The sequence below is a fragment of the Rhamphochromis longiceps genome, linkage group LG3 (assembly GCF_057381845.1).
Source record: "Rhamphochromis longiceps isolate RC_006_pf linkage group LG3, R_longiceps_female_GT1.1, whole genome shotgun sequence".
In the NCBI taxonomy this organism is placed as follows: Eukaryota; Metazoa; Chordata; class Actinopteri; order Cichliformes; family Cichlidae; genus Rhamphochromis; species Rhamphochromis longiceps.
In genome coordinates, this window is record NC_140559.1 from 35,460,987 (window position 1) to 35,488,814 (window position 27,828).

General features: G+C 43.0%; 1 protein-coding gene across 1 annotated transcript; it reads left to right on the forward strand.

Annotated features, from left to right (window-relative positions):
- Positions 1-444: 444 nt before the first annotated feature.
- On the forward strand, positions 445-27,642 carry irs4b (insulin receptor substrate 4b). Its single transcript, XM_085395532.1, has 2 exons — positions 445-5,214; positions 25,083-27,642. Exons 1-2 carry the CDS (start codon positions 1,002-1,004, stop codon positions 25,085-25,087), a joined length of 4,218 nt encoding a protein of 1,405 aa, XP_085251658.1. The 5' UTR covers positions 445-1,001; the 3' UTR covers positions 25,088-27,642.
- Positions 27,643-27,828: the final 186 nt, after the last annotated feature.

The window sequence follows — 27,828 nt, forward strand, 5'->3', positions numbered from 1 at the left end:
TACATATGAACCAGATATGCTATTCACTATAAATAAATACAGTGGTGTGCAAAATATAGTATTTCCAGTTACAATACAGTGAATCACAACCACAGATTTGCACAAGTGTTTTTGAATTATACTTTAATACCACTGATAAAAACCTCGGTTTCTTGTTTTATTTTATTTCAAGATTACTTTATTTAAGATTATTACAAGAATTACTCAGTAATGGCTCATTTACGCTTGTTTTTTGAGTTTGTATAATATTTGATAATAAGATCTAACATAAATAGCCAAAAAAATGGAACTTGACCCAAGATTTCGTCTGATCACAGCGCGCGGGTGGGGGGACTCCGAGTCTGCTGGTCTGGGAACAGTTTCCTACACCTAAACAGTTGCTGGAAAGCTCAACAGCAGGTTCTAGATAAGCCCGAGAAAGTCACCGCCTATTTTGAAAACTTCAGTAAACTCCACGCTACGCGATTTGCCAAAGTTATTGACGCAAAGCTCCAATATCTCGCACCGATTGGTTTCGACTTCTGTCAACGGCTGACAGTCAAAGTGACGGACCAATCAGAGCCCGTCTCTGCCCCTTTGTTCCTCCCGTTCGCTCGGTGACGCAGGGGGTCATGTGTTGTTTGTGCTGTGGCCCGTAGAGATGTGTACAAGAGGAGAAGGGAAAGCAGTGCTAACCGAGCTAGCTGGATCCTCCCGATTATAGAAACACGGCTGAACGTGGTCATGTTGCACGCGGTGGGCTTTATTTCGTGAAAAAAAATAAAAAGCAAAGCTCACGCTGGAGTACCTGCCTCGCCGCTGAGAGGGCAAAAGGGACTATTTTCTTCAGACGGAACAGCAAAGCCGGTTTGTGAGTGCTGCAAATCTGAGCCGTGTGTGTGTGTTTGTGAGTCAGTTAGCTGGCCTAGCCGGACTCAGGAGCTCGTCTCCCAAAACAAGAATGGGGTCTAGGTCCGCTCGGATTAGCTTGCTAGTAAAGTGACCTTTGATTGTGTTCTCTGATGGCAAATTTCACGAACTATCAGGAAGGCAAGGCAGCGATGTTGATGGTGGAGACACAGCAGAGGGACGTGGGGACGAAACCTGCGGCCGCCACCGCTGCAGCCGCAAACGGAGACGGCTCGGTCGGGGAACCCCCTTCCCCGTTAATTAATGTCGGCGGAGGAGCCGGAGGTGGTGGTGGTGGAGGAGGAGGCTCTCGTTTCCACCATTTACCTCCGTCAAACCACTTCAACCTTAGCCACCACCAGCCGCCAAAGGATCAACAGCAGCACCATCACTGTCAGCAGCAGCAGCATCTTTCTGGGGAAAACATCGCAGAGTCTCCGGGCAGGAAAGCCACCGCCGCCTCCTCCTCCTCGCCTTTCAGCCAGGTACACACCGCCGAGGACCCCGCCGCTGGCAACAGCCATGTATACGCAGCTGTGAACGTCGTAAACACCCCAGACGTGGTGGATGATATACGAAAGTGTGGCTATTTAAGAAAGCAAAAGCATGGACACAAGAGGTTTTTCGTGCTGAGGGCTGCCAGCCACCTCGGCCCCAGCCGCCTGGAGTACTACGACAGCGAGAAGAAATTCAGGAACAGCCTGCGCTCTGCTGCTGCCGCCGCGGCAGCCTCCTCCGCCTCCGCCTCCAGCAGTGGTGGAGCCGTCCTCCCTTCTCCTCCCAAAAGAGTGATTTACCTCTACCAGTGCTTCACCGTGAACAAAAGGGCGGATTCCAAAAACAAACACCTCATTGCCCTTTACACCAAGGATGAGTACTTTGCCATTGTGGCTGAGAATGAGCAGGAGCAGGAGGACTGGTATGTGGCTATCAGTGAGCTGATGAGCGAGGGCAAAAAAGGACACTTAGACTCTGATGATTTAGATGATGGATATGGTACGGTCACCCCTGGTACTGTGTTTAAAGAGGTGTGGCAGGTGAATGTAAAACCCAAAGGACTGGGTCAAACCAAAAACCTCACAGGTGTTTACCGGCTATGCCTCTCTACCAAAACCATTCACCTCGTTAAGTTGAACTCTGAGACGCCCTGTGTCAACTTGCAGCTGATGAACATCAGGCGCTGCGGACATTCAGAAAGCTTCTTTTTCATCGAGGTGGGCCGCTCCTCCTCCATCGGGCCTGGGGAGATATGGATGCAGGTGGACGACTCTGTTGTGGCCCAGAACATGCATGAGACCATCCTGGAAACGATGAAAGCGCTGAAAGCGTTTGCGGAGTTTCGGCCGAGGAGTAAGAGTCAGTCGTCGGGCTCCAATCACATGCCTTTTATCACGACGCGGCGCCACCTGGGCAACCTTCCGCCGAGTCAGACTGGGCTGCAGCGACGGTCGAGGACAGAGTCCGTGGTTGGCACGCCGCCGTCGACTAAAAGCAACATGGCTAGTGGCTATCGCTTTCGGACATCCAGTGAGGGCGAGGGCACAATGAACCGGCCGTTCCGCTCTGCCACTGGAAGTTTGGTTCACCTAAACACTGCGAGGGCCCATCACGGTCGTCAGGATATGGGCAGCGGTGGTGGCGGCAGCAGTGGGAGCGGCGTCGCCACAGGAAACGCTGGTACAAGCACCGGCAGCGGACGCTATGTCAGAGCTATCCCAGGGGCAACATCCACCTATCATGCCCGCTCTGCCTCGTTGCCAGTCTCCCATTTTCCCTCCACCACTAGCCCCGTGAGCGTCTCCTCCAGCAGCGGCCACGGCTCCGTCTCCGACACGCTCACCCGCCCATCGAGCGCCTCAATATGCGGCTCCCCGTCAGACGGTGGCTTCAACTCGTCAGATGAGTACGGCTCCAGCCCAGGTGACTTCCGTTACTTCCGGGTGCGGAGCAACACACCAGACTCTCTTGGCAACACCCCACCAATCAGAGAAGAGAACTGTTTAAATGATTACATGGCCATGGGCTGGAACCGGGAGGTCTTTGGCACCAATGCGGGCTCCGGAAACAACAGTGGAGCTGACACGCCGCGGGATGAGAGCACGTCAACAACAGAGGATGAGCGCTTTTCTTCATCATCACTGAGGAGGAGGACGCACTCTTTTACCAGACCGACTGGTGGCGCGACCGGAGTGGCAGTCTATCAGAAAATGACACAGACTAACTTCTCACTGGATGAGGGATCGGATGTGGTGTTGCCATTTGGCAGCGGCCTGCTCCGTGGGGGGCCGTCGTCCTCCTCTTCCTCACTGCGCTCTGACTACAGCTCCTGCTCCGAACACAGCCAGCAGAGCCGTCCCTCCACACTCTCCCGAACGGAGGCCGGTTCCGAGCGCCCTCCCCTCTCCTCCTCCGCCAAGGAAGACAGCGGCTATATGCCTATGATGTGTGGCGTGGCGGTGTCGCCGAGGGACACTCCCCCTGACTACATGCCTATGCAACCCAGCTCTTACTCCCACCACATCTCCCATTCTCCTCAGTTTCACAGTCCAGCTTTAGCTACACGCTCAGCCCACCATCATCACCCCCAGCTCCAATCCCAATCCTCCACCGATTCCCACGGCTACATGATGATGCTCCCGGGGGGGAGTTGCAGCTCCCCTTCCCCAGTGCAGGCCTCTCCCAGCCCTCACAGCAGCTCCAGCCTCATTGGGGCGTGTGCAAGCGACAGCATTGCAGAAAGACCCGAGAATGGGGAATATATGGACATGTCGTACAGTAGTGCTGGGGGGCGCAAGGTCACAAATGAAGGGAGCAGCAGATATTATACAACTGGCACACCTGAGAACACCCCAAAGCCTTACAGCCCTTATTTCTCTCTCCCTCGCTCCTATAAGGCCCCCAGCAGAGAAAGGGAAGAGAAAGATAAAGAGTATGGGGAGTACGTTCCTATGAGCTCTCCTGCTAAACCAGTCTACTCATCAGTCGCCACATCTTCAGTGTCAACACCAGAAAAGAGGGGTGGGGGAGGTAGTAGCACCTCCACTCCCTCTCACCCACCTCCGCCTTATGGCGCTCACCATACGACTGCAGCAATGGCTGACAGCCGTATTGTGAGGCCCAACCGCCTCCCTTTAGGCCGAAGAAGTTTCCACGGACCGCTGCGAATTAGTGAGCCTTCAACAGCATCTGCAGGCACCTTGACTTCAGTCCCTGCCACTGGCAGCTCCTCTGAAGGGCCTTCCAGTCCTGGAGAGTATATTAATATAGAGTTCGGTGATCACTACCCTCTCCAGCAAGAGCCACCCGCCTACCCTCACTCTGCCCAAGACGAAGCGCCTTCCCTGGGATCCGGTGACCACTGTCGCTCCCCTCCTCAGGATTACATGAGTGTGGAGGTAGGAGCGGACCAGCAGGATAGTTCTGGTTGCCTGGGCAAAAACCAGTCACCCAGACCGAGCCTAGTTGCCCCATGGAACCCACCCAGCTATATCCGACCACTGGCTAGCAATCCCGGGGCGGTGGCCTCCCCTGGAGTGCAGGTCGGAGGTCACTGGAGGCCAGTTGGGGACGACTACACAGACATGACGTTTAACCTCAGCAGAGGTGACGGGACACAAACGAGCCCTACAGCCATGCTGCAGCATCTCTGTGTGATAGAGGGGCGTTATGGCCACCCTCCCCACACCACCTCCTCATCCATTTCTCCCCCCCTGCCCCCGACGAGCCCAGATAGGGCGCAAACGCAGCCGATGGAGCCCAAGGTGGTTCGAGCTGATCCCCAGGGCAGAAGAAGACACAGCTCAGAGACATTCTCCTCCACCTCTTCCTCTAATTCAACGCCTCCTAGTGGAGGTCTTGGCTCCTCGGCCACACACCCCACCCTTGCTAACCCCTTGGCCCCCAACGGATCTTATGTAACGGAGGGACAGGCGTCTAGATGGGCCAGCTCGGCGTCTTTTGACAGTGTGTGGATGTCTGTGGAGGGTCTGGGTGACTCTCCAGCTCACCACGCCCCGGCAAGAACCACAGAAACAGGCACGGCCTCCAGGACTTCAGCAGCATCCTCCTCCTCTTCCACGGAGCCCGGAGCCGGCAGAATGTGCAGGAACATGTCAGTTGGCTATCAAAACGGCCTCAACTACATCGCCTTGGAGCTGAGGGAGGATGGGAGTAATACGGGAGCTGTGACGTCGGGAGCAGGTAGCAGCAGTGGGAGCACGGCATCGGTGGTGGCGGCTGCAGGGGGGATGGTGCCTCTGCCAGAGAACAGAGCCTACGCCAGTATAGACTTCACCAAATCAGACGGCGTCACTGCAACAACCAAGGGTGAGTCAGCATAAGTGATGATTTTGTGTTAGTGTTATAGATACTACTTTCTGTTCTGCACATGCTCACTTTCTTTCCTGAAGTTTATGTGTGTGTGTGTGTGTGTGTGTGTGTGTGTGTGTGTGTGTGTGTGAGATCTTTCATGTGTGAGTAAAAGTGTATTTTTTTTTTTCTCTTCTTTTTTCCCCCCTCTCACTGAAATCCAAAATAACCGTTGAGTGCTGGATGCTATTATTAGCTGCATTGTATCAATTTGCAGCTCCTCCAGTGAATCTATTTTGAATCAAGTCTCTGTGATCTTGACAAGGCAGCGTTCACGCGCGTCTTTTGAAGGCATCTGCCCAGGGAGCTGAAGCCTTGGCTATAACAGTGCTCGTACAGGAAGTGGCACCAATATGCAGTTCATCTTGAGGTCTGCGCACGCTGTGTGCAAACACACTGGTAGACGATTAGCTCGCTGAATGAACGGGAGGGTTTATCTGAGGTCAAGTGTGGGTTGAATCACCCAAAAATGCCTCAGACTTCCTGTCTTTGTAGCTTGGTGGTGGTGGTGTGTGTGTGTCTCTCTCTGCCTGTCTGTGCACGTGCCGCTGTTTTCTTTGTGTCAGCATGTATGCAGAGTGTACTAATGTGTGGGTGTATAAACTCTTTTGTCTGCTGGAAGGCTGTCACATGAGAAGCTTTTCAACATCTATGAAAAATTATTTTTATTTATACTAAACACGAAGGAATCCAGTGCCAACAGGAACACTCAATGTGGCAGCACAATGCACTTAATACCTTTTTTATAGTCTAGTAAGCTGGCAGTCACTCGGTGAAACATGTTTTTACTAGGGATGTTCCTGGCAAATGATTGTTTAAAATTACAGGAAAAATAATCACTAGATTACTTGATGTGAGAAAGCACTAAAAATTGAGTAGAATTTAATAGCTGAGGTTAAACATTGTAAAAACATTCTGTTTATATTCTATTTAAATAGGCTGTTCCTGCACGGTCGTCTTAAAGCCAGCTGCACAGAGACCTGTGGTGTTGGCTCAGGTCAGAGCTTGTTTAAATGAAAATCAGCTTGCAGTTTGTCTGCCTCAGTGATGGGTTTGTTATAAGAACCTTTTAGCATTTCATTTATGTTAGGGCTGCTCAATTAATCGAATTTTAATCACGATTACGATCTGGGCTTTCAACGATCATTAAAAATGACTGAGCCGATTATTAGCCCCTCCCTCATTTAGCCGCGACACCTTAAAGGCCAGTCCGTGAAAATATCCGGTTGTTCAGTGATGACGCGACGAATCCTACTTCCGGGTCTAAAGTAGTCTGCGTTTAATATGGCTTTTGTGTTGTTAACATGTTTAATGTTTTGTGTTTTCTTCTATTTGATCTCAAAAAGCTCCTAAAACAGTCAGCGACCACTGTTGACCTCCCTCGGCTTTTATTACCGCTAATCATTTATTTAAGCTCAGTTTTTAAAACCTTACGATGTAACTACAGCCCAGCCCATGCAGCAGTATATGAATGACTAACCTCGTATTGTGGCTGCATTATCTCAGTTGTTCTCCTGGCTGTAGTTTGGTCCTTTTACAGCATCCTGCCATGCGATTACATTTGTTCCTGACCACCGAGAACACTCACGTTAACTTTTATCGAGTGGAAAAAAAGTTAGCTTGTTTATATTATGCTAACATAGCTGTGTCGCTAGCGGTCACGTAGCACATCATTATATACCAGCTAGCCCAACTTCAGTAACCCTACAAACGTCACTGCTGTTTAGTTTTCTGTCTTCATTTATGCTGGAAGTGATAGCAGAGCTGTACGTTTTAATTTGTTTCCAAAACCCCGCAGTCAGGACATGCTATATTGTATTTAGATAGAAGCTAGCGAGCTAACTCCCTGCTAACTTCTAACTCCGTTAAATGTCATAAATTCCATTTTCATGGATGCCTGGATGTTAAACTCAATTGTTACACCTGGTAGAGGAGAAGGCTGATCATTTTATTAAAGATGAAAGACTTTAGACAGTTTTTCAACTCTCAGTAATGCCATAGTGATCGTTTGATATATGGACCTGCAGCGGAGTTTAGACCCAGACACGGCTAGTGACGTCAGACTGAACAACCGGATTGTCGGGCATAAACCGGTCCGTGGCGCAAAAAAGGTTGGAGACCGCTGATTAAGAGGACCCGAGGGAAGCTCGGAAAGCTAAGCAGAAGTTATTTGGAGAGTGACTGCCGTTGGTTGAAAAGAGAGTTTAAAAAAAAAAAAAAAAAAAAAACTTCAGTGGTGTTGCACACTATTTTATATTATTTTTTAAAAGTCATTGTTAACCCTTTAAAGCCGGTCAGAGCAGCACGCTCCGTTTTGCGTAACTATTTTTAAATCCCTGTAGAACCTGAACCGTGTAAGCTAGCGCAATAATTTGTTTTGCATATGAAACCGGAGGAGTTGTACTTACATCTGATGCCATCAGCTTGTCCTCGTCACGGTTTCCTTCCACATATAGCTTTGCAAAAATTGCATAAAAAGCGCTTGCAGGAACAAAAACATAATATTCCAGAAACACGCTTTGCCGATCCTATCAGCTGTTCATAACACTTCCCACAGTGAAATGAGGCACATGCTGTTTTCTTTGCAAATTTGCATCATAGGATTTTTTGTTTTTCCTGCAGTATATAAAAATTGCTGTATCTCCGAAATAAAACTATGAAGACACTCAAAATAAATTTCCTGTGGTGGGAAACTATTTTTTGCAACTTTATTGTATTTAAAGTTTTGAGGGATAAACCTCTTAAATTTCTCCAAGTAGAAATATATGTAAACAAAACAAAAGCGATTTTCAATTTTTTTTGTAGTTTATTGCACTTTTTTGCAATTTATGTAATTACTATGGACTTAATGCATACATATTATTAAAATATGGGCTATAACAGTTGTATTGATGTATAGCAACTTGAAATGCTCCCACAAATGGCACTACAGCATGTAAAAAAAAAAAAAAATAATAATAATATAAGCTCTGGTGGACTTGGTTCCATAGTAGGTCTTAAAGGGTTAAATAAATATCGTCAAATAATCGTGATCTCAATTTCAGTGAAAATAATCGTGATTATCATTTTTGCCATAATCGAGCAGCCCTAATTTAAGTGATTGACCCTGGGAGTAACTGACTTTCTTTCCAAAGTAACTTAAAGTGTCTGCAAAATCACACAATGGTTTTTTTTGTGTTTTTTTTGTGTTTTTTTTTTTTGGTAGTAGCTTTGATTTAGTTATTATTTTATTAACGTTGGATAAAGTTTTGTCTCATAAAATTGCCCTTTTTTGGTATAAGGTTTCCAGTGTTATCCTCTAAAATTTGCCTATTTTTGGTAATAAATGTCAAGGTTTTATTCTTGTCAGTTTAACTGTAAGTTTATCTTCTTTTTTTCCTCATATTTCTTTTTAGAAATGTCTTTTTCTTGTTCATTTTCAAGTTCTGTTTTTTTCCTCATCAAATCAATCAGTTGTTTCCTCAATTTTTTTTCTTACCTTTTGCAAGTTTTTTTTTTTCCAGATATTCAGATATTTTTTTTATGTATTTTCTAATTTTATTTATTTATTTTATTTTTTAGTAAATTTGGCTTCTTTTTCCTTATAGTTACAAGTTGTTTTTTTTTGTCTTTAATTTCCCATTCTTTTTGTAAATATATTTGCCTCTGTTTGTAATCAGTTTGCGTCTTATTATGTACATTCTGGAAATTGTGCAAGTTTCATTACATAAAATTTCATTTTTTAACATAAATTTGACAGTTTTATTCTTGTCAATTTAAAAAAATTACCTCCTGTAAATATTAATAATAAATAGTAATAAGGGTTAGGGTGTAGTAAACAGAAAAGGGAGAAGCCAAAGCTTGGTCACTGATTTACAGTTTTAAAAAGCTGCTTGGGGTATATTACTGCTGACCCTCTGCTGTTACCTACTTTAGCTCTGCTGCTGTTGACTGGTGTGCTGTGTGGTGAAGTAGACGTGGAACATCAAACTGCATTATCATTGATACCTGATCCAGCTTTTCAGCCAAGATCAGATCAGTTGTGAATGTCTTTGTTTCCTGCTGTGGTTCCTGTTAAAAGTCTGTGAAGGTTCTCAGTTATCCAGGTCATCATAGACCAAGGAAGTCCTCAGACATCCTGTTTAAAAGTTGATTGGCAGTAATATTAAGTAATGATTCAGCTCATATTCGTTAAGTCCTTATGTTTTCCATATTTACAGCTCTTTGTGAAGCAGCTCCAGTAGGTGTAGGTGAACATCCGCAGAAGAAAGGTTTTAGATGAGAATGCTTAGCAGGGGATTTCAGGATGATGGGTTGAGTTTGTGAGAAAACATTTGACACTTAGAGCACAAAGTTAGGCTATGTCTGTAAATGAGGATCTCCCTTTTCTCCCTTTTTCTTTCCTCTTCTCTTTTAATTCAGTTTTTTGCACCCACTTCCTCCCACAATCACCTCCTTTTTTTTCGTTCTTTTTTTTTTTTTTTTTTCTCCCTAATAGCGTGAGTCAGGACTCTATGAGAGCGCCGCCTGATTCATTTGTTTATCGTCGTTGTGTGTGGTTATTCACTGCTGAATCTGTGTTCGCCGACACGGGAGATCAACTGACACTCAAACCCGTCCTATTTGAGTTTGTCCGTCTGTCTGTGTGTGCTGTGTTTTCAGCTGCTGCCAGCAGGTTCATTAATCAATAGTGTGTGTGTGTGTGTGTTAGTTCATGCAGTTCAAGGTAACAATCGGAAATGTTAATCCCTGACACACAGTCTTGTGTATTGGCTTGTTTACAGTCTGTGCCGGTCATCTAGGTAGGTGCGCGTGTGCTTGTAAGCGCTGAGTCATTGCAGGCAGCTTTTGATGTGGTGGTGTAATTGCAGCAGCGGCATGTCAAGACACACAGCAGGGCTGAGAGGAAGCGCATCATCATCACTCAGGAATGCGCTTCCCCTCAGTTGTGGTGTTGCGCGGATAGAGGCACACCTGGATCCTTGACCCAGAGGAGGAGCAGGAGGTGGAGAATCAGGCTGGGTTCTCATCCAACTGGTGAGGAAGTCTTGCATGCGTCTGTGAAATGTTGCTATAAATATTTCAAATTAGGCGTGTTTAGATCAGCTGGGGTAAAGGAAAATCTGCAGGAAATAATGCTTAAGTTGGGAAATCTGTTGATAATTTCCTCTAATTGTTTTGTCCACAAATTCACATTTAGCAGCACCAAAGTCATCGCATTTTCGATGCTGGAACTCAAATATGCTTTTTTTTTTTTTTTTTTTTTTTTTTTTAAATCAAAAGTGGTTCACCAGAGGCTCTGCAGCATCTCAACTTCATATAGGTTTCATTGTCTGTCACAATCCTGTGGTGTGAGGCAAGATCTGAAGCTCAGAGCCTTCTCGGTAATGAAGGTAGTTAACCTTATACTCACGTCACCATAGCAACAAATGATGCACACCTAATCTGCTCATCACCTACAGTCACCAATCAATCAGATCTTTGAAAAAAAATTATTCCATTGATAGGAAAAGGTAGTGGGATGGTCTTTAGAGACCAGTAGGAAGTTTATCTCTTTCCTTTGTGAACATCAATAAAGAAAAGTAGTGATTTAATCTTTAGTTGCTCTCACTAAAACCGTCTAATGCACATCTAAATGTTAACCACTTAAGCCCCACGCCCCCGGTACCGGGGGCAAAAAGGAGATCACGTTTAATCGGTTATAACACGGGGTGAGAAATATAAGTCCAGACATGTGTAGTATCCACAGAAACCTCTGAATCTCGGCTAAAATGTCATATAAACCATTTCTACAACCACCAAACGCATCGAAAACAAGCCATGACTAAACGAGCAGTTATGTAAATGCACAGAAGAACTGTGTGCCAAAATTTGACATTTTTGTACAACGTCTGGATATTCATGTATTGACAGGGCTGTAATTTTTCACTGTTTCACTTTAGAAACATAAATCTTTGCACAGATGATGTTTATATGTTGGTTACTGAATTTCTGGAATCAAATGTGAACTAAGGCATATTTTTAAAAGGGTTATATGCTAAAAATTAAAAAAAGATTAGGCAAGGATAAAATCGACTTACTTTTTCTGTGTTCCAGTCTCAGTAACTTTGACACAGTAATATCTGCTTCAATATTTACACCTCTGATGAAATCTCACAAGTGTTAGCTTTATTTTGATACCAAGATTGTAAGGACAGAGTTTGTAATTGCAGAGAAATAATCAATTAAATTTGGGCATTACATTTTCGAGCAGGAAGCTCAGAAACCCCGTTGGGGCTTAAGAGGTTAATGTAATCAAATAACAGCTGTAATCCATCCTATGTCTTATTGATAGAGGTGCATTTTGACTGGCTTTCCTTCCTTCCTTCAAATTGGCAAAACTTTATTATAACTTCCAGCCTAAAGCCCACTCACATAGGCCAACTAATTGGTCAACGACCTCATCAATTCAAGCCCCAAACCCTTGCACCCTCAAACAACTGCTGAACATCTAAAACTCAAATGTTCATTTACTTGGTGTTGGTGTTAGGGAGTCCACATCTGTACCTAGCAACTGGTGGTTGCCTGGGGATTGCTGACTGGTTCTAGGCCTTGGTGATTGGGGCTTTACTGACCAAAGCTATTGGAGTGCATACACTATAAGAGTCCTCTTACTTTAGCCACTATTCACATTTTTCTAACATAATAGTTTTTTTTTTCTTGCTTTGTAAAATCAGCTGCCCTGCCTCAATGCTTCCGATCGGTCATATATCACCAGCACCTCCCCGCTTCATGTAAACGAACTGCTAGCCTAGATTGAAGCCTCGATTGATTTATTGACGCTGACTGCTGATGTTGGGGTAAAGCTGCGTGTCGCTTTCTTCCAGGCTCCAGTTGCTTTGGCAACCCTCTAATGTATTTACTATGAAGTCATATGTCAGTCAACAGTGTTCTTCACCCTCATCAGCACTCTCATTCTTCAGTTGCTCACCTGGGCTCGCCTGTCTACTTCCTGTCACCAGCAGTTGTTTCTCCTGTACTTGCTCGAAGTCGCATTCACTTTTCTGAATTTGAATGCAGCTTTATTTTAGCCCGATCAGGAAAAAGATGGTATGGGTATAAAAAAGGATATGTTCAGTTTTCTTCGTAGTACAGCCCCAGGTCCTCCCTCTGGTGGGAAACATGAGCTGGTTGGTGGCTTCATTGCTTTGTTTTCAAAGGGAAAAGGTAAAAAAAAAAAAAACAGGCACCTGCGTTCAGTAACAGCAAGGCTTTTGTTACTGAAAAGAGGGTTAAATAATCAAGATTTTGTGGTTATGATTTTTCCGCCAAAACTGAGCAGCAGTATTACTGGGGATTTATGCGTCTGTGTTAACTCTAAGCTGTAGGTATGTCATAACCACCGACCCCTCTAAAACCTTACGTGTAAACTCACGTACACCTGCCTGCACTTTAGTTCCACCTCGGGCAGTTTAGACATGCCAGCCTACATTAAAAGCCAACATTGATTTATTATTGTGCAACGAGAGCCTCAGACAGACGATAGAAACTAAACCAAGCTGTCTCTAACCCTGAGGAAGTTTTAGTTGATTGATTGATAATACTTTATTCATCCCGAGGGAAATTGGGTTTAAGTCGGTCTTAAATTTCTTAAAATTTTTATATATATCATTTTTTTTTTTCTGATATGCATCATATTCAAATCTTTAAATGCTGTGAAAGTTGGGTCACGAGAGAGAGATGTGCCCTTAAACCTGTCAGAAGTGACTTTTAGATGTCTGTGACAGCAGTGGGAAGCTGCCCTTTTCTCCTTCTCCTTGTTCTCGCCTCCCAGCCAAGTGCCGATGAGGTGGTAAAGGGCTGGACAGAGTGCGAGGCAGAGTTATCGGACGGAAAGGGAGAGTAAGATGCCCTTTTCCTCTCTCGTTCCCACCTCCACGTCTGTGCCCTTCTATATTTACAGGTCTATTTCCAGACTGACATGAATTTATGGGCCGGTATGAGGCTCTGCTCGTAACAGGACCCCCCCAACTTCTCTTTTACTGTGTGTTGCAGGCAGAGGTCTCTCTGCATCCTAAATGGCCAGACATGTATTCCCACAGATGTTAGAATTATTAGGCATCAGGCGTGCACACAAGGCAATTTTGATTTTAAGCTGCCATTGTGACTGTCATAGGAAAGTATTTGTGGCTCTTTGAGAGCCCCCTGAGGCTGGACTCTTTGCTCTTTATGCCTGTTTTAGTATACATTCGGCAAATAAATAACCTTAAAATAACGTGTGCCGTTTGATGAGCACTGTAATTCACAGGACTGAAATGATAGATGTGCTTTGAGCATGGGTGGCCTGCATTAAGAGGCTTGGGAACATAAAGCTGGCAGTGTTGTTGAGAAACAGGGAAGTGGACCTCAAACTTTGGGCAAATGACTGCTTGGAGAGCTCCCATTGATCAATAAAGTCTTTAAATATGGGGTTTTAGCAAATGTTATGAGAGTTTAGGTAAAAAATAGTGCATTTGCTGAAGGTAAAAATGAAATTCAATAGTAAATCACCTGAAAGTTAACAAGAAAGAAAGAGATATGTGAACTGAGCTAGAGAACCTGGTGTGTGATGAATTTAGGCTTTTAATGGAGGTGGGGATGAAAGACAAAACAAGGTCATCATTTTTTGCAAACTATGAACTATCTTATCTCAGCTGGCCTGTTTTAATAGTTGTTGAAAGCCAAGTTGTAATTTAAATAAAATTTCAAGTAATCACACAGCCCTACTTATAATTTTCTATCAGTACAAGTTCAGGTTAGCCCTATGAGTCAAAATCTTGGCTCTTTATGATGTCAGTGAGAGCAAGGATGTCATCTCAGGACTGAGCAATACAGGTGAAGAGACTGGTCTCTGAATGGTTGCTGGGTGAAACTGGCCTGCACCAGAAAGCTCCCTGCAGATGTCTGGATGCATCCTCAATCATCCAGGTCAGAAAATCCCAGAAAGTTTGTTCTGTTCCAAGTATTGACGGAACGGTTTTTCCCCCAAAGAAAAGACTTTGAGATTTTCTTGTGAACACTTTGGTCACTAGCAGGTTACTGTGGAAGATGCTAACTTGTCTGCAAACACTTACCAGCTCGAGCTTGTCGAGCGGCAGTGAAGCATGACAACGTGTCATGCAGAACGGGGAACGACGTTCATCTCCACAGTAAAAGTTGTGCGCTACTGCTGAAGCCAACAACTTTCAAAAGCCGCAGCTTTTACTTTGAAGGCAAAAGGCCTCAGTTTCTGGTTTGTGTCACATTCCTCAGATTACCTACCACTTAGCAAGTAGTTGCAGAGTGTTTGCAGATAAGTTGGCTTTTTCCATGCAACTACAGGTGACTGTGGCATCTAGAGACAAAGACACATTATGAGAGCACCTGTCTGCTGGTCAGACCTCTGAACACCAATCAGGGGAAAGCGAGCTAAAATTACTCATTTCAAACAGTGGATAAACCCAAAGCCTGCAATAAAAGAGAAAAAAGGATTATTTTGAACTTGTAAACACAAAAAGCTACTCCAGTAGAGTCCAGGAATAAATATAGGGAGTGGAAATTAATAAATTAACTTCGCAACATTGAAGATTTGAAAGATGTGGTTCTCGGAGCTTTAAATATCAGTTTAGAGCAGCTCTTTGTTTGGTCCCTACAGAGAAAAATGGTTATTAGCCATTTTCTAAGCAAAACACAATCCAAATATGCTCTTGAATTAGCATCTGAAATATGCTTCTATCTTATGTGACATGAAGGAGAATATCTTTTCGACATTTGGCTTCAAGAAAATATTTTTGCACATCTGAGAAACAGTTAATTGAGAACATTTTCAAATCGGTTTTTAATGAAAGCTGCAGCACAGCTTGACAGAAGCCTAATCAAATGTCATTTCCATCTTGTCTACTTCGGTTTTGTTCCTATGTTTTGCATGCTGCAAGCAGCTGTTGCAACTCGTCAAAGCTGGAAACAGTTTTGTTTTTTGGGGGTTTTTTTGGGGGGGGGGGGTTAAAATTATTTATAAAGTGGCGATTATTAATGAAGTTGTGAATCATGCAGTATAAATAAAGTCGCAGGCAGTGATTAAGCTTCACAAGACCAACGAGCTGCAGTGCTTACTCAAGTGGAAATGTTGTGTCTCGTCAGTAATAAATGGACCTAAACATCGTGAGTCTTTAACTGGGCCTGCACGTAGATTTCGTAGGTGGTCTCGGACTTTAATCATCGGGGTTCCTGAGGCTCTCGCACTTAGAGAAAAGCTGCAGTTTTCTCTTCTGTCTTTGCAGTGTTTTCGTCTACTTCACCGCCTCCTGCAGACACACGGTAGTGATAAAGCATGATTTTACTGGAATACCCTTGGACTGGCTGGAATGTGAGGTTAGATAGCTTTATTAGTCAAAGTCTGAATGTGTGCGCAAACGTGCATTTAAGAGGAACCCCGAGTGCGTCAAAGTTTGTTTTACATTCATTCTGTTTAGTTCAAAGTTTACTGAAAGCTTAAAAGCGACTTTAAGAGTTTTAGATAATGCGAAGGAAATTTTAGTGAAGTTTTATTATTGAGTGAGACGGACAACAATTTTCATTCTAGTTTGTCTTTGAATGGGTTTGTCTGTCTGATGTGACATCATCCATCTGTTTAGTAATGTCCTGTTATGAAGCCTCTAGTTTTCAACATTGCCATCTTGGTGTTTGGAAACTGGATGTGTTGAATGAGGGGCGGGTCTGACTGCAAAACCACACACTCATTCGGTAATGACTTGTGATTGGCATGTGCTGATGAGCATGTCCCGGTTTGTTCTTCTTTCTGATTCTTTTAGAATTTTGACGGTAATTTAAAAAATGAGCTTCAATTTTTGTTAAATATGACCTTAAACTAGCAAATAAGCCCATAAACTCATCACTGAAGTATTTACTGAGGTCGCAGAGTGAGGGCCATTGAGAGCTATTATCCCATAGGCTTACAGATCTCAATAGTGAGAGGTGAACCACTGAGGCGGGCAGGCAAAGTACTGCAAACCCCAAATACCACAGCTAACAACTTCCAGCCATCTTCGCGTTTATATGGTTAATGATAGCGCTGTATAATAATAAATTTGTATACATTTTGTAGTGTAGAAATGCTACAGTGCTTTTTTTTTTTTTTTTTTCTGACTGCAGATGCCACTCTTGTGGTTTCTGAAGTTTTGCATTCACGAAATGACCTGATAAGCACAGGTTTAAACATTTCCACAGAAACGGCGACCTTAACCAGAGGCGTTACACTCTCAAGTTGGGATTGTGGGTAGAGTCTTTCTTCTTTCAGATGCTCCCTTTAGGGGTCATCACAGTGTCACGTCCTCCTTCACTACCTCATCTGAGCTCTTCCTCTTTCTTCAACATCCTTTGGCCAATATGTCTACCATCCGTCCTCTGTACAAGCCCAAACTGTCTCAACCTCACCTCTCCAGCTGTCCCACTGATGTACTCATTTCTAATCCCGTCCATCCTGGTGACTCCCAAGGAAAATCTCAGCACCTTCAGCTCTGCATCCTTTCTCCAAACTAAAACATCGGAGCAGGTCTCACTAGTAGTTCTAGTAGGAACAAGTTAAGTTCATAAAGTCTGTCGTAGCTCACAGCCAGTCTGCTTTAGATGGTTTCAGCATTATGGCTTATAATCCACATCTCTATGGAAAATATGAAGGTGGTTTCTACTCCTGGAATTAGAGCAGGGCGATATGGCCAAAAATATTTATCACGATATATATTTGAAAATTTGCGATAACGATATAACTGACGATATAATTGATGCGAGACAAAATACAACTCCACAACATTACTAGCGCAAAAAGACAACCTTCCATTTATTTTCACTTAAACAAGAAGCTGGTTTTTATGTACATTAAAGCTTTATAAAAATGTAACAGTGCAAATGCAAATTCCTTGCTGAAAGTTTAACCAAAAGGCATTTCCAGTAGAAATGGGCTGACATATCCTGAGCATAACCATGTATAATATCCACTGAAGTTAAAAAGAGGTGCTTTGCAACATTAAACTGCAGTGTGCAGTACGTATTTTTCGGACCATAAGGTGCACGGGATTATAAGGCACATTAAGCGAAACAAAGCAGTCAGATAAATCAAACTTTATTAAACTCATTCTTCTTGCTTCCTCCATTTCTGTACCATTGATTCATTAATGTTGAATTCTCTGGCAGCTGCTCTATTCCCATGTTGTTGCAGTATATTAATGACTAACCTCGTATTGTGGATGGATTATCTCAGTTGTTCTCCTGACTGAAGTTTGGTCCGTTTACAGCATCCTGCCATGCGATTGCATTTGTCTCTAACCATGAAGAACCTTCACGTTAACTTTTATAAGTGGAAAAGTGTTAGTGTTCGTCCTCCAGCTTCACTGTTTATGTTATGCTAACATAGCTGTGTCGCTAGCGATCACGTAGCACATCATTATATACCAGCTAGCCCAACTTCAGTAACCCTACAAACGTCACTGCTGTTTAGTTTCCTGTCTTCATTTATGTTGGAAGTGATAGCAGAGCTGTACGTTTGATTTTTTTCAGAAATCTCTCAGTCAGAACATGCTATATCATGCTTAGGTAACTAGTGAAACTAGCGAGCTAACTTCCGCTAGCTTCCTGCTAACTTCTAACTCCGTTAAATGTAATAACTTTTGTTTTCATGGATGCCTGGAAGTTAAACTTTATAGTTACACCTGGTAAAGCAGCAATGCTGATCGTTTTATTAAAGATGAAAGAATTTAGACAGTTTTTAATTCTTAGTGATGCTGCAGTGTTGTTTGACCTGAAGCATACGGAGTTTAGGACCCAGATTACTTCCAGATTTAAGAGCATCTTAGTCCGACAAATATGACAATAACGACGGCCGCTTGCATGTTCTGCAAAAAAATGTGCTTTGTCGTGTATCTGACGGACAAACACCAAACCAGTTCCACGTCACGGAAGTTGCACCATTTTTACAAACCAATTCTGGTTCATCTGTTTCACTCAACAATCGGCCATGTGCGTATGAAAACAAAGGCACTGCGCATGCACGTTTTACTCATATTCTATCGCGATATTTCATTTTCCTATAGTTGCCTAACATTATACCGGTATTACCGTGAACGGTATAATAGGGCCCAGCCCTACCTGGAATCTAGCTGTTGACCTCTATAGTCTTTTTAGTCTAGTGGCCAAAATAAAATACAGTTTTAAGTCGCTTTTGCGTTGGCTTGACTTTTCAAACTAAGAAGATATATCCTTTTGTACTTCCTATTGTTGGCCCTGTGTCACAGTTGCACTTTTATGTGAAAATGTCCTTTATCGCATTTGGACCAAATTGCGGACATCGAGGGTTAGTAAAGTCTGATCGATGGGCACACTGTAGAACAGGATGACCCCTTACAGTTTGACCGTTTGCATTGTTGATGCTGATATTTGCCTCAAGTACAGCTCTTCTTTGTCTTCCGTGCAGCTGCTGTGGTAAGGGTGGGGGTAGAGACGGGGGAAAAAAACAGAACAAGAACCAAACTGGACACACAAAAGTGAAGTGAAGTGCGTCTTTTCGTTCCTCGATCTGCACTTGAAAGGCCGCCAGTCCAGCTGTCGCGCAAGCCCATGTCAGGTCAACCCGTTACGCTGGCTGTTCACTCCCATGATGCCTTTCATCTCTTGTCCCAGCTGGGTGAATGGGGTTTGGGGACAGAGAGAGGCACGAGCTGAGGGTCAGCGAGGGCAGAGGGAACGAGACAGAGGGCGGCGGATCTGAGCACCTGCGCGTGTTGCAACAACACAACAATCTGTTAGCTAATGCAGGTGTTTTTATGACCTGATTTTGCCCTGAAAGTGTGTGTATGTGTGTGTTTAAGCAAGGTCAGCTTGGGTCAGTTGGGCTCGTGTCCTAAGAGTGTTGTTTTGATCAAAGTCCACGCCTGGACTGCAGAGAAACCCAGAGACCTCAGACTTTCTCTCTCTGTCTGTCTCTTGCTCTCACACACACCCACATTCAGATTCAGCCTTGCGTTGACCATAATTAAATACAGTATTGCCAAAGCTTGTTGTATGTAGTGTTAAGTATAATGATTCAGAAAGTTAAAAGAAAAGATACAAATCCACATAACTGTGCTGTTCACCAATGGTGGCTGAAGCTTGTTTTCCTCATCTCTCCATGCATGCTATTTTTTTTTTCTTTGTTTAAAAAAAAATAAAAAAATAAAATCTTCTCCCTTTAGATATTAGTCTGATTACACTCCTCTAATTCCTGGACAATTTGAACGCACATTTGCTACAAACACAAATGAGAAGCAGTCAGAACTCACAGGTTTCAAAATGTTAAGAATTTCAGGAAGGAATGAAACAATCAGCAGTTCAATAAAGGAAATATTTGTGAGTATTAGTCATTCAATGGAGAAAATAATACTGCGTGTACTCTGTACTTTACTGTGTATAAGTTATAAAACTACAGTCTGAAAGCTTTTACTGTTAAATGACAGTAAAGTGCCAGTAACGGGCCTCGGCAGCAGTAAGCTGTTGTTTTTACAGCATGGTGTCATAGATTACAGCAACAGTTTCTTTCTGTAAATGTACAAAATAGTGCGGTTATGTCAGTGTACTCACTCTGATCTCTATAAACAGCCCTGCCTCTGCTGTACACGGGAGGAGTAGTGAGGCTGTTTTTAACACTTTAACAAAGTGAGCGTGAGTGCTGGCAGGATACTATCAATTACCGTAGGACTCTTGAACACGGTTTGTACCTATGCAAACACTGGAAACGGCATCTCACCTGTGCAACTTCTAACACCAAATAACCAAACTTAGTTTAAATATTCAGTTTTATCTTTATTTTAAACTATCCACTACGTGTTGTTCGTTGCCTTGGTGTTATTCATTCGGACAAAGGATTTTGACAGACCCACAGTGCTTATATGATTACTAAAAATGTGACACATATTTTTGGAGGCTGCTGTCACTAGGCGAAATCAGTCACACAGACGGGTGCTATACAAAAAAACTCTTTCTGACTGCTTTGATCGCTAGCAGATTGCCACAGTCGCCTGTGGTTTACACTACAGACACTAGCTTGTCTGCAAAAATATTAACACTCTGAGCTGTAGTTTATCACTGCTTGGAGAGTAGTTTGCAAATGTTGCACAAAAGTCTTTCATATAAACTAGGTTTTCAGGCAGCACCTCTTTGTGACGAGTTTAATGTTGGCAACCTCCAGCAACCACACACCAACTGGTTGCATAATATACACACAACCAGTGGCTGCCAGGCAGCTGTCAGCTGTTCTTTAGGCTTTTGTGACTAAGGTGTTATTTGGCAAAGATGTTTAAAACCCTCCGATATTAGAGCGATAACCCCAACAATCAGGTGACACCCTTATGAGCAAATACATGACAACCCCATGCACAACCAGGCTCAGACAGGAACAGCTATACGCTTAATCAAAAGGCAAGTTTTTAATTTAGTCTTAAAAATAGACGGTCTCCCAGTCTAATGTAGGAGCTGGTTCCATAGGAGAGAGGCAGGAATCACCAGACACCTCACCATACGATGTTATTACAATGCTTAACTCACGATACCATTTTTTGCGACCTTGAATGTTTTGCAACATGTTGAGTATTGTAATAACATATTGTATATTTTGATTTATCACCTTTTTTCAAAGTTAGAGTCGCAGAGTGAGATTGTGGAGGATACCTACACCATCACTAAAACCTGCCATAAATACCACCATCAGATAGTTTCAACAACTTCAGTCTCAACAGGGTCGAGCTGGCAGTTGCATGCAGTCTGTTTGAATTAGTGTGATTTTTGATGATTTGTCACAGTTGTTGCAGTAAATTCACATTTGACTATTACATGTGTTCTCAGCAAACCTTCCTGTTCTCCAGGAATACAGCCAGTTAAGTGGAGTCCTCTCGACTTGTGCATGAGATAAGCCCTCTTGTTCGTAGTATTCCCAGAATATTTACTTTTTTTTAATAGAATATGAAAATTTAGTGCCCCTGTATTGCTACGATAGAGCAAAATATCACAATACTATGCTGTATCAAACCTGCCTACCTCTTAACCCAACCCACTCCTGTTGAAAGCTGGCTCTGCCTGACATTGTATGTTTAGAAACGTGAGAGTAAGTAAGCCTGCAGTCTGAGAGCAAAGTGCTCTGTTAGGGTAATTTGATACTAAAATATATATCAGATATGAAGGGGCCTGATCATTTAGGACTTGGTGTGTAAGGAGGAGGATTTTAAATTTGATTCTGGATCTAACAGGCGCCAGTTAAGAGAAAGTCCTGTCAGTTCTCTCACTGCAGTGTTTTAGATCAGCCGAAGGCTTTTCAGGGAGCTTAAAGACGGCCTTGTTCATAGCAGAATTCCAGGGTGTGCTACACCTTTTGGGTTTTTTTTGGTTGTAATTTGGTTGCATCAGGTTGTTGTTTCTTCTCTTATCCGTGTATCCCTGCCTTTCCGTCAGTCCATCCCTCCCTCCCTCCCCATGGCTAGCAAACAGAGGGGCAGCATTCCAGCAGTGTCAAAGCATCTGTATTGTGGCATGCTGCTCACATTGTTGTGTCAGACAAAGGCTCGCTCTCAGCGGAATAACCCAGCTGGACGGCGGCCATCGCCACGGGTCATTCGGGGCCGCTGGGCCGCACCACAACAACCGACCTGACAGCCCGACCCAGCAATGATAGCAGGGCAGGAAACAAACATTTTATTTGTGAGCGAGTGTGTGTGTGTGTGTGTGTTTGTTTGCTGGCAGCGAGCAGAATCCAAAGTTCACCGGCCACGCACACTTATTACCAGACAAACAGATTTTATTATACAACGAGGAGTTCAAGCCAAGCCCCCCCCTCCTCCGACAGAGATGTCTCACATTTGTGCTGCTTCTCTCAGGCGGTGATCTGTGACCGTGCAACTGCTGTAGTTCTACTTTCTTCTTCTGTGATTGTAAACCTGCGGCTTGTGTCATTAATCGTGCCCTTTTTAAGATTACCAAACTGTTGGGCAACCTCTAAGCGTGGTGATAACCATTCCTGAGCTGGCAGAAGAGGGTCGAGTGTTTTTGCAACCCCTGCAGTGTCTTCCAACGCACGACCCCTCAGAAGCCACCAGAACCCCCACCTTTTCAGGATTTGGAGAAATGTTTGGGGGGCTGAGCCCAAAGCCAGACAGGGTCTGGTTCCAGTCAAAATTGGCACCGCTAGCCTTCAAAATGTCCAAAAAGATCATATCGACAGCCCCCCCCCCCCCCCCTTCCAATCAGTGAACCACAAACATCCCTGTTTCTGTGTGTGTGCTGTGATAATGTGTAATAGTTTTTCTATTAGCCCGTGGTCTCATTATAATTGTTCTCATTTTCCAGCTTGCTTTTTTTGTTTGTACAAACAGCAGTGAAAATGCTTGTGACGCTTTAAAGTTGGTTTTTTTTGTTTTTTTAAGTGCTTCCTGTAGGGCTGCTCAATTAATTGAATTTTAATCACGATTACGATCTGGGCTTTCAACGATCATTAAAAATGACTGAGCCGATTATTAGCCCCTCCCTCATTTATCCGCGACACCTTAAAGGCCGGTCCGTGAAAATATTGTCGGGCATAAACCGGTCCGTGGCGCAAAAAAGGTTGGAGACCGCTGATTAAGAGGACCCGAGGGAAGCTCGGAAAGCTAAGCAGAAGTTATTTGGAGAGGAGAGAGTGACTGCCTTTTGGTTGAAAAGAGAGGTTAAAAAAAACTTCAGTGGTGTTGCACACTATTTTATATTATTTTTTTAAAGTCATTGTTAACCCTTTAAAGCCGGTCAAAGCAGCACGCTCCGTTTTGCATAACTATTTTTAAATCCCTGTAGAACCTGAACCATGTAAGCTAGCGCAATAATTTTTTTTGCATATGAAACTTACATCTGATGCCATCAGCTTGTCCTCGGTCACGGTTTCGTTCCACATATAGCTTTGCAAAAATTGCATAAAAAGCGCTTGCAGGAACAAAAACATAATATTCCAGAAACACGCTTTGCCGTTCCTATCAGCTGTTCGTAACACTTCCCACAGTGAAATGAGGCACATGCTGTTTTCTTTGCAAATTTGCATCATAGGATTGTTTTTTGTTTTTCCTGCAGTATATAAAAATTGCTGTATCTCCGAAATAAAACTATGAAGACACTCAAAATAAATTTCCTGTGGTGGGAAACTATTTTTTGCAACTTTATTGTATTTAAAGTTTTGAGGGATAAACCTCTTAAACTTCTCCAAGTAGAAATATATGTAAACAAAACAAAAGCAATTTTCAATTTTTTTTGTAGTTTATTGCACTTTTTTGCAATTAATGTAGTTACTATGGACTTAATGCATACATATTATTAAAATATGGGCTATAACAGTTGTATTGATGTATAGCAACTTGAAATGCTCCCACAAATGGCACTACAGCATGTAAAAAAAATAATAATAATAATATAAGCTCTGGTGGACTTGGTTCTATAGTAGGTCTTAAAGGGTTAAATAAATATCGTCAAATAATCGTGATTATCATTTTTGCCATAATCGAGCAGCCCTAGCTTCCTGTCTTTTGCTTAACCGTCTGGAGTCAAGTGTGCAACTGGCTGATTTTACCACAAACATTTTTAACGAATTACTTTTATCATTTAAAATGCAAATACAAGATGCAAATTTCTAAACCTAGTGTACACACAGGACACATCACAGGGCTTACAGCTGGCATTTTAAAATTGTTTATCATAACTCTGGTTTTACTTGTCTTTACTCAGCCTGTCAACACAATTTAAAAAACGGAATTTATTCGCGAGCCAGCGTTCTGCGGGTTACATCGTCTTAAATCGGTCATGTGATTTGGTCGCGGCAGCACGTGTGTCAACACTACAAGGTTAAACAAAAGTTCCACATCCAGAGATACTCACTTCAATATATGACAGCATTTCCTCACACAATAAACTTTTACTCAGGAAGTATAGCCAGGGAATTTAACAGTTGCCAAAGTATGGCAGGGAAAACCACCCTGGCTCTTGTTTTGAAAGTCTAGTGTTTTCTTATGGGCTGATTTGCCGGGCAGGCTGCTGTTGTGGCGGTCCACGGGACGTACCTCTTCTGCACAGCAGCTTCTCATTCTGCTCTGGATCCTCTGTGAGCTGCAGGTCTAGAACTTGTTTATGTGGAGCTATCCCATACTCGCTGAGGGCTCCAACCTGCAATCCAGTCCTCCATGGAGAGGCAGCTGAAAAGTCACAAAGTATTTTGCATATTAGATACTTGGAGAGGAGAAAGTTACAATTAATAATTACAGCAAACGTCCTTTTGCCTCTTCTAGGTGGAGCTTACTTTCAGTTGTGTAGAGACAGAAAGGAAAGTCGTTCCTCTTGTTGTTCAGCTGCTCCCGCACACAAGAAAACCTTTACTATAAGAAGAAGGAACAAGTCAGTCAAATAATAAGTAAAAAATATATGAATTAATACCAATTACAAGTATCTGGCACTGATACTGTCATGTTTTCCTGACCTAACTAGCTACCCCGGTGCCCATGCTTGGTAAACCTGTGCTGTTGTGTCTTACTGACACTCCACACCTCACAGGTTTATGCCTTTAACGACGCGTAATCTCAACCTGTTTGTTCATTTGGAGGCTGATGATAGCTTCATGTAAATTCTTGAAGTTGTTGGTTTTTGTCTTGATTTTTTGAAAAGAAAAAAAATATACATTCTTCCCAAACTCCCAAACAGATTGTTCTTTTTTGTATTTGGCTGCCTGTGGTCAGTGTCATGTTGTCGCTAGTTTGTTGTTTTTGTGTTTGTCTTCATGTTTTCACTAACATGCTTTTCCCCCCCCCCCTCTCTCTGTGTCTCAGACTGAGCGACGGAGGTTCATCGCGCGCCGCAGCCCCCCCTCCTCTTCATCCTCATCTCTCTGCTCGCGGCACTTGACTCAGCCTGTGACCTTTGGCCTCCAACGCCGTTGCCCTCTGACCTTCACTGAGACTGAGAAGCTGCTCCCTTCTGATCGCAGACAAAATGTCAAAAACAAACACAAAAAACCGCTTGCAGTTTTTAAAAAAAGTGTTTTTCATTTTTTGTTTTTCCTCTGTTTTATATGCATATCGTCCCTTTTTTTTCTTTCTTCTTCTTCTTTTTTATTTTTTTTAAATTAACAAATAATCCTCCCTCTCTTGACCGACGCTGCCAGCGTGCGCTGCTTCCCCGCCCCCTCTCAGAGACAGTTGGGCTCGTACTTATTCAACAAACAGAGGGTGAACTTTGGCTGAGGGGCGTCCTTGCATCTGCACAGAGCCTTTTTATCAGATGGTTCTGCTTCTCCATATAGTATTAAAAAAGGGAAAATGAAATTCAAAGGCATTACGGCACAGACTTGGATTTTTTTTTATGTTGATTTGAATTTAAATAGTCATCATTTATTATTATTATTATTATTACTATTACTATTATTATTCTAATTTCTTTAACCCCTTGTGTAATCCATCCTGAATGCCGTATAGTTATTACATATTGGATAAAGTGTTTATTTTTTTAATTCCTTAACCCCCTTTAATGGTACAAGCTCGCGGCTGGGCCCGTTTCAGTTTCAGAGTGGCATTGTACGAGTATCGCGTTTGATCCCAGGTACGACGCAGTACCGGCACCCTTTGGATCATCATGTAGCAGGGCGCTTGCGCCTCAGCGACACGTTAGCACCCATTGCCTGAGCGGGCCTGCTCTAAAGGGCTAAAATCAGCTGCAGTACTGCGCCAGTGTGGGTTTGTCAGAGTACCAATGCAACCTTAAAGCATTACTCCTCATGTTATATAGTGCTGATTATTTATATGTTAATGCAGGTACAAATGTTTCGGTACATTTCACTTTGTTTGTTCTTCTGACTGATGGTACTCAGCAGGGCGGGGAATTGTTATGGCCACTGGTGGAACACTGCAATGTTTTCGGTGTCATTTACAATCCACTCATTAGAAGTCTGATAATCTTAAAAGTGAAGCTACAGCTAGCAGTCGGTTAGCAAGGAGTAGCATCGAAAGTCAGAACAGGAGCCAAAAGGTGTTCAAAAGTAATTTTACACAAAGTCCAGTTAAAAGAAATTGTGTTCTGCTCAAACTTTAAATTTTAAACCCAATTTATATCCATTTAATGCTGGCTAGGTGTTTAAATATTGCACTACAAAGCACAGAAAGTCACTAAAATAGCAGTTCTTTTGTTTTACTTGCACAAAAATGAAAATGTATATCACTAAAAGGCAAAAAAATACACCTAAAAATATAAAAGTATTGTTAATATGAGCAAGGCCATAAATAAAGATACAGAGATACAACAGTACATGCCATCTTGTTAAAGTGGGCCTGTTATGCTAATTTCTGTTTCAGTGTTTTGGTTAATTGGATTCTACTAGAGCCACTTAGCAATAATCCTTATTACATTCACCTGTTTGAAACAACCCATTTTAGCTCCCTTTAAACCAACTTTCTCCTGATGGATGCCCTTCAGCAGATAGACGGGACTCCTGTGCCTGAAATGACTGTATAAGAGATGTCTTCTCTCTGTGACATCAAAGAGAGCTAAAAGTAGAAAAAAGCCATTTTAGTTTGATTTAAGTAACTTCTGATTGGATGCCCCTCTAATAGGTTTAAGAAGCAATTAAGTGGGGCTTTTGTCTGGTTTCCATGGCATCATGGAGAGCCAAAAGTAGGAAAAAAGTGTCTGAAACCAGGCATTTGGAGCAGTCTGAAGCCTGAGCTTTTGACTTTCAAAGAGCTGCATACACACAGGATAGAAACCTTGTTCCATTTAAAATAAGCATTCATCCTCATAACTGTGTGCATATGTGACAGAAAATAAGAAAAAGCATAACAGATCAACTTTGACACATTAAACCAAATTGTAAAAGCAGCTTTAGGCCATTATGTCATGACTGTTCCTTAAAGAATATATAATCGGTTTAAACACAGGCTTTATCTATGTGGATAGGTCTGCTACTCTTTTTGGGTCTTTATGCTAAGCTAAGCTAACCAGCTGCCTTCACAGATATCTGGGTGTTGTTAATGAACTCTCAGCAAGAAAATCTGATTATGTGGTTCAAAAACTCGGCTGAAAAAAAAACAAAACGACAACAAAAAAACGGATTTGTTGTTTTTGTTTGTTTTTTTTCTTCCCCGCCCTGCTGTTTCACTTGGTTCATCTTCCTCAGTTTTCTGCACAAATAACTGTTGAGTAGATCCAAGTAGTTCGTGTTTGTTTGTTTCATTCAGTTTTACCTCATGCGGTCCGTAGCACAGTTCAGATTAGCGAGGGAGAGTGGCGCCAAAGCAAACGCAGACAAACGCTGTGAAAGGTAAAAAGCACAAAGTACAGTATTGACACACTGAGATGCAAACACAGGAATAATGCACACACACACACACACACACACGAAATGCAAGTGAACCATTTACTGTACTTTGTGAGCAGTGGCATGTACATACACACGCAAACCCGTACGTCAATAAGACGCATATCTCGGTCATGTGCCCCCCTCCACACACATTCCCTCATATTGCATACAGGCACAGAGGAGTCATGCAGCCCTTTTTAGTCGAGGGTACCTCCTGCGCGTCT